Source organism: Clytia hemisphaerica, unplaced genomic scaffold (genome assembly GCF_902728285.1).
Source record: "Clytia hemisphaerica strain Z4C2 unplaced genomic scaffold, Clytia hemisphaerica genome assembly, whole genome shotgun sequence".
Taxonomy (NCBI): Eukaryota; Metazoa; Cnidaria; class Hydrozoa; order Leptothecata; family Clytiidae; genus Clytia; species Clytia hemisphaerica.
In genome coordinates, this window is record NW_027103694.1 from 931,397 (window position 1) to 938,934 (window position 7,538).

The window sequence follows — 7,538 nt, forward strand, 5'->3', positions numbered from 1 at the left end:
CATTCGAGATTCAACCAGTATGATTCAGAAGTCTTCATAATACAAGAGACTGATACAGAGGCTGAGGGGGATGAAGTTGTAGAAGAAGTGCTTCCGGCAAAGATGGCGACTATGGTTGAGTTGTTTAAACCAAACGTAGAACTGACAGACATCATTTGTTTATCTGACACTGATAGTAATTCTTGATTATTTATTGTATGTAACCTTCTTCAGGTGCCTTCTCTCTCATCTTCATTGTTATCATTTATCTCTTGATCATTTGAAAACAGAAAGCTTAATTTTAAAGTTTTTTTGTTTTATCAATTTTCTTTCGAAAAATAATATGTCTGAGATGATATCAAAATCTAACTCTTTAGAGCTTTGACTTATGATTCATTTTATTATAATTTACACTCTTCTTTGACTTTTTGGTGGAAATCCTGAAATATCCTTATTTATATTAAGATAAGATCGAAATTTAACCTATATTTAACATGTAATGTATGCCTGAAGCATAAAATAGGATTTTCATGAGATTATTGAGCATTACTGGTGTATCATTGGTAACAACTGTAAGGCATTTTTAGGTTCAGTTGCTAAATTCCATGATGGTGATATTTTTACTATATTCTTAATATTTTGGCCAATTTGATCATAAAATTCTTATAAAGTATTTTCTTATAATAAAAGCGTATAAATCATATTGATAGCTTTATTGATTTATGACATTGATCAATATTGATTGATTGGTTTACGATGTTGTACAATTTAATGATTCAATAAAATTCATTGCAATAAATAAGGATAATGGGACATAGTTTTCAATTTCTGATATGCATACTTTTAAAATGTGGAAGTTGGTTGGAGATTGTTTGCAGATTGTTTGCACTATAGCATTCATTTATGATCTTATAAAAAATCCAAATTTCGTTTTGCTTGAATATCCTATGAGATTTAGAAAAGGAGACCGACCAATGGCCAGAACTAACAACCAAGACATTTTGAAACATTCCAGCATATCTATTTAATAAATCTGAAAATGCAATGTATACTTCTTTGATGAACTACCTTCAATGTGTAGACAACTGGTAGCAAATAAATAGCCTGTCAAGTTAAGCTTTCAATTGCTTTGGTAGCCCAAAAGCCAGTTAATTCTCGGTAGCACAGAGTTATTTGAATGACACCACCAAAAATGAAAATGAAATGGAACATAGCTTTAAGTTTTTCACATACAGTTGACGCTCTCTAATTCGACGTTCTGCTATTCGATAGGCTCTGTTATTCGATTAAATTTAAAGTCCCGTCAACAAGAAAGTCTCATGAACGACACTCCCTTATTCGATAAGCTCCCTTATTCGATGAAAATCCAATTTCCCTTGAAGATCGAATTAGAAAGCGTCAACTGTACTACATAATGAAAATCGAGACTTTATCATGTTTCAATTCTTTTGACCAAAATAAACTACTTTAATGGAGACCACTGCTAGCACATAGATAGCCTTTCGATTTTAGTACAAACTTGCTTTGATAGCCCATTAGCCAATAAATTTCATGGCAACACACGTTTTTGAATGAGAAAAGGGAATGGGAAGGAACTTTTACTTTGTGACAGGCGCACTTGATATAAAGTGAGACTTTGTCAATTTTCGATACTTTTTAATCATAGTCATTATAAAAAATCCCGGTCTGGCAATGTATGGTTTTAAGAGTTTGGTTCAATTTCCTTTTGTTATAAACAAAACACAAGTTGTGATTTGCATACTTTTGGATCACGTTACCAATAACTCCTCTTGGGAATGGTCTATTTTTTAATCACATGATCAAAAAGTTTGCAAAATAAATCGATTTTTGTACATAAGCACCATCATTTAACAATAACAAGAAACAAAAGCCTTCCAGACCAGTGTTTTTATAATGACTATGTTTAATCAAAATGAACTATTTGAATGGAGACCACTGCTAGCACATAGATAGCCTTCATATTTCAGTACAAATTTGCTTTGATAGCCCATTAGCCAACAAATTCTATGGCAATACATCATTCTTGAATGAGAAAAGGGAATGGGAAGGAATTTTTACTTTGTGACATGCGCACTTGATATAAAGTGAGACTTTGCCAAATTTTCGATTCTTTTTAATCGAAATGAACTATTTGAATGGAGACCACTGGTAGGACATATATAGCCTTTCGATTTTAGTACGAGCTTGCTTTGATAGCCCATTAGCCAATAAAATTTATGTCAATACACCGTTTTTAATTGATGTTTCCTTGCAATGAGAAAAAAGAATGGGAAGGAATTTTTACTTTGGGACATGCGCACTGAATAAAAAGTTAGACTTTGTCATTTTTCAATTCTTTTTACCGAAATAAACTACATAGAATGGAGACCACTGGTAGGACTTATATAGCCTTTCAATTTTAGTTTGAACTGACTTTGATAGCCAGGTAGCCAGTTGATTTGTGATAATACAACGTTTTTTTAAATGACGTCACTGATAATGTTATATGAAATGAGACAGAATCTAAAGTTTTTGACATGCGCACTAAATAAAAAGTTAGACTTTGCCAATTTTCGATCCTTTTTAACCAAAATGAACTACTTCAACGAATGGAGACTACTGGTAGCAAATAGATAGCCTGTCGATTCTAGCTTAAATTGCTTTGATAGCCAAAAAGCCAGTTGATTTAAAGTAGTACTCTGTTTTTAATGACGTCACTGACAATATGATAGGAAATTGGACAACAACAGTCATTTGAAGTATGATATGCGCATGTCACAAATTTGAAGATTTATTACGTCATTTGGAAATTCTTATCTCTCTCCCATACCTTATTAAATTGTCAACAATATCATTCAAAATGTGTGGAACTATCATAAATTTATGGGCTGCTGGGCTATCAAAGCAAGTTAAAAGGAAATTTGACAGGCTATTTATTTTCTACTAGTGGCCTACATTCGAAATAGTTCATCGATCTAAAAAAATCAAATAATGGCAGAGTTCTACTTTTTATTAAGGGATTTCTAAATTATTTGAGAATTAAAGGGAATAGAGCAAAGCTTTCCATTTGTGACATGCGCATTAGCTACATCACAAGACTTTGTCATTTTTGATAATATTTCATAGAATGGGCTACAATTGATGGTAGCCTATGGGCAGCCCCTTGGTAGCCAATCAAATTTTGGTTGAAATTGCTTTGGTAGCCCGGTAGCCCAAAAAATTTCATATTCAAAAAATGTATTTCATTCTTTTGAAGTTTCTAATGCGCATGACACGGATTGAAAGCTTCTTTCTGTATTCCACTTTAATTGACAATGATGTCATCTTGAAAGACCTCTCTCCGTCCTATTTTCTATTACGTTGTCAGTGAAGTCGTTTGATGAACGTTGTACTCGGATAAATCTATTGGCTATTGGGCTATCAAAGCAAGTTTGTACTAAAATCGAAAGGCTATCTATGTGCTAGCAGTAGTCTCCATTCAAGTAGTTCATTTCCATTAAAAAGTATCAAAAATTGACAAAGTCTCACTTTACATCAAGTGCGCATGTCACAAAGTTAAAATTCCTTCCCATTCGCTTTTCTTATTCAAAAACGATGTATTGCCATAAAATTCATTGGCTATTGGGCTATTAAAGCAAGTTTGTACTAAAATCGAAAGGCTATCTATGTGCTAGCAGTAGTCTCCATTAAAAAGTATCAAAAATTGACAAAGTCTCATATTACATCAAGTGCGCATGTCACAAAGTTAAAATTCCTTCCCATTCCCTTTTCTTATTCAAAAACGATGTATTGCCATAAAATTCATTGGCTATTGGGCTATTAAAGCAAGTTTGTACTAAAATCGAAAGGCTATCTATGTGCTAGCTGTAGTCTTCATTCAAGTAGTTCATTTCCATTAAAAAGTATCAAAAATTGACAAAGTCTCACTTTATATCAAGTGCGCATGTCACAAAGTAAAAGTTCCTTCCCATTTCCTTTTTTTATTCAAGAACGATGTATTGCCCCAAATTCTATTGGCTAATGGGCTATCAAAGCAAGTTCGTACTAAAATCGAAAGGCTATCTATGTGCTAGCAGTGGTCTTCATTCAAGTAGTTCATTTTGATCAAAAAGAATTGAAAATGACAATGTCTTACTTTTTATTGAATGCGCATGTCAAAAAGTTACAATTTTATTCTGTCCTTTTCCATTTTCAGTTACGTCATTCATAGAAATAACTTTCGTCTTCCAAAAATCCTTTGGCTACTTGGCTATCATATAAATTGTAGGCTAAAATCGACAGGCTTTCTTTTTGCTACCAGTGGTCTACAGTTAGAGTAGTTCTTTTTAGGAAATAAATTCAAAATTTCAAGATTTGAAAATGAAGAGTGGGGATGTATTAAGTGCACCTATACAAGTAGAGAATTGAATTTCAGAACAATATAATTATCTTAAATGGCACTGGCCTATTATAAATTTCCATCAAATATTTAATTAACTGTTAAAATAACACTTCAAAATTCATAGTCAATTTACATTTTCAAAAGCTTTTTAAATTTTGCTGAATCTGCTCGTACCCTCAACGAGTCTCTTGTTCTTGAGGGATGAAAGTCAAATGTTTTGTCTTTTATAATGGCTGCCCAGTTCTTCTCACCATGTTTTTGTATCCCTTTTAAAAGCTCCTCATCTTCCTCTTGTGAAAATTTGATGTTTCTAGAAGATTTTCTTGTCTCTTTAATAGCAGTTTCCTTTTTCACCTCTACACTTTCAGTTATTCTTCGTTTGTCGTAACTCTTAGAGTTTTGAGGACGTTTTGGTGTAGATGATACAGTTGACCTTACGACTTCCATTTGTACGTCTCTTGACTCGTTTAGATTTTGATTTGTGAGAGGTGAAGTCGAACACATTGATTGCACACGTTGCATGATGTTGTTCACTTCAGTGCACTGAGCCTCAATATTACTTGGTTCGAATGCGTCATCGTCTGAATCTACTATCATTGGAATGTGATTATTTGTTGAGGTTGAAGAAGCTGAACTAGCAACTGCGTCTTGAATTGGTTGTGATTCAATTGTATTTCTTGACATGGCAGCTAAATCTCTCAGCACGCCTGAACATGCTTCTTGGTGATCCTTTCGTGTAGTACCAAGCATTTTCTCCATGCATTGACGACCTTGCGTGGCGACTATTCTCGATTGTTTCTTTTTGTAGTGAACCTTTGCAACATCAGAGCTATGTTTTTGATCCTCTGATATTATCTCCTGTTCGGATCGAGATAATCTATCCGCACTTGTTGTTTCAACTATTTGTCGATATCTTGTTGGATGGATATACTTTCCTATGGCTTGATGTACAATTAAAGTCATTGCAGTTGTTAAAGATTGATATTGATTGCCTGTTGTCGATACTAACAGATAGTCACAACTTGGTTTCATAAGAGGTCTAACAAAGTCTGTGTATGTGTCCAAGACAGTAAATACTTCTTCAGTTAAGATGAGAGTATCAAAAAGATATTTACCTGTCGTTTTGAACTCCCTCTGGTCAATGAAACCATCAGCCTGCTTTGCTTTTTCGATCATTGTTAGAGTCAAGTATTGAAATGTCATTGGTCTACTGCACTTTACACGTAAAAATAAAAAGGTTGTGATGAAACGAGTACAGAATGTAAGCTCTTGTTTATTGGGTAATGGTTGTTGTACTTTGCACTTATTAACGATTTCTTTGAATTTGAAGATATGATAAGGAATGACTCCCTCCATTTCTTCTAAAGTGGCCCAGCTGTCTCGACCAATGAGCGTTTCTAGGTCAAAGTTTCTCGTGCCGTCAAGGCGTTTCTTCTTTCTCAGATTTTCCTTTGCTCTCCTCAAATAAACTTCTGTGATTGTAAAACATCTCAATTTATTATCATTGATTCCAAATGATTTTCTATAATCCATTAAATCAGAAATAGCTTTAACATAATTAAGTGCCCCTGAAGAAGATAGTTTCCATTGTTCGTCTAAAACAGTCAAAAATGTCAATATTATTGTTGTAGACCCTAAACAACAATCAATCAGTTCGTAAGTTAAGGGTGTTTGAGATTCGTTATCCCCAGTACTGCTCATCAAAAACTTCAAAGCTCGTTTAGCGACTTGTTTAGCTTCTCTGTCATTTTTACCTCCACCGCAGGTAGTGGTCAACCACCTATAAAACGATTTTCCGATCCCTTCATCGATTGAATAGTAAGGTTTGGAACTTGTAGAGGCTTTCTTTTGGACAATAGGCTGGTTAAGTTCGACTTCTTCCCTTTTAATTTCTGGCTGGTCATCAAAATAGTAATACCAAGGGTGCTTGTTATCTATGTGTTTTCTTAAACCTCTTTTGCTTTCAAAGTCTGAATGTAAGCATAATTTAGCTGGACACGTAAATTTACCTTTATCATTTTCATTGAACGATAACTTTCGTTTTCCATTGGCTGATCCATTGACAGAATGCCAGTCGACGAAGAGCACCCTCCGGCGGGCCATATTGGCCTTCTTTGATCAGTGAGTGTTCAAACTGTGTCATTTATACTGTTTGAAAACAGTAAACATATCCTAAACAGGGGGTCCTATTGTCATGAATGTCATATTGTTCTTTGTTTTCTTAGGGAAAATTGATAGGTGATTGGATTGTTACTTGCAAGGGGGTTTCATATTTCGATGAACGAGTCAAATCTTATCATCGATTGTCCATGTCTCATGTGTATTGTTCATATTATGTCCTTTTTCTTGAGATGTAATTATCAGTTGACTAAATATTCCCATGGGAATTGTTAATTTTTTATTCTTTTTTGAGATGTTCATCGTTCAAATTTACTCAAATATATAATATGAAAATATCTACGATCTGAAGGTAATGATAATATATTTAATGTCTTATAATATCATCATATCATTTATTAAAAATAATATGATTTAAATATTATAACGATTTACTTATTTTATCATAACATACAATCATATCATATTATTTTATATCATATATGATATTTATGATAGGATTTGAATAAGATGATAATGTATTCATTGTTTTAAATGATATCATAAACTTATAATAATAATATGGTCAAAATATTATGATTGTTTTATCATAACCTATTAAAATCAATATATAGTATAATATTTATGATAGTTTTGAATAATATGATAATATAATCATCATATTATATTTATATCTATCATATTATCATGAATATATCATAATATGGTTAATAAGGTATCTATACTATACTACCATATTATAATATATCATAAATGTGATGACCTTCTTTGGTCATTTGACAGGTACAGATTCTTCGTATCAATTATGAGAAAGTGAACAATAATCAGCACTATTATGACAAAGATTAATTGTTCCCTTGAAAACTGATTTTACTGTTCTTAGTGATTAGAGAACATTTTTTTAGGTTTATTTGAATAATTAAATGAGCATCTATATTGTTCCCATATCACAAGGGAGTTGAATATTCCTCCAATGAATGGAACAAATTATTCTTCGCGGTATATTGAAATTGTTCCTTCGTATAAAGGAACAAATAATTCCCCGCGGTATATCAAAAAT

The 7,538-nt window shown here is 32.8% G+C and overlaps 1 protein-coding gene across 2 annotated transcripts; it reads right to left on the reverse strand.

Moving 5' to 3' along the window:
• Positions 1–4,068: 4,068 nt before the first annotated feature.
• Positions 4,069–6,407, reverse strand: LOC136803889 (uncharacterized). 2 transcript variants are annotated; one of them, XM_067060614.1, is made up of 2 exons: positions 5,476–5,896; positions 4,069–5,301 (listed from the first exon to the last, which is right to left on the reverse strand). In XM_067060614.1, the coding sequence occupies exons 1-2, from the start codon at positions 5,891–5,893 to the stop codon at positions 4,490–4,492; spliced, it is 1,230 nt and encodes a 409-aa protein (XP_066916715.1). In that variant the 5' UTR covers positions 5,894–5,896; the 3' UTR covers positions 4,069–4,489. The 2 variants fall into 2 exon arrangements, with proteins under 2 accessions (XP_066916715.1, XP_066916716.1); XM_067060615.1 differs by adding an exon at positions 6,370–6,407 and having other exon boundaries at positions 4,070–5,882.
• Positions 6,408–7,538: the final 1,131 nt, after the last annotated feature.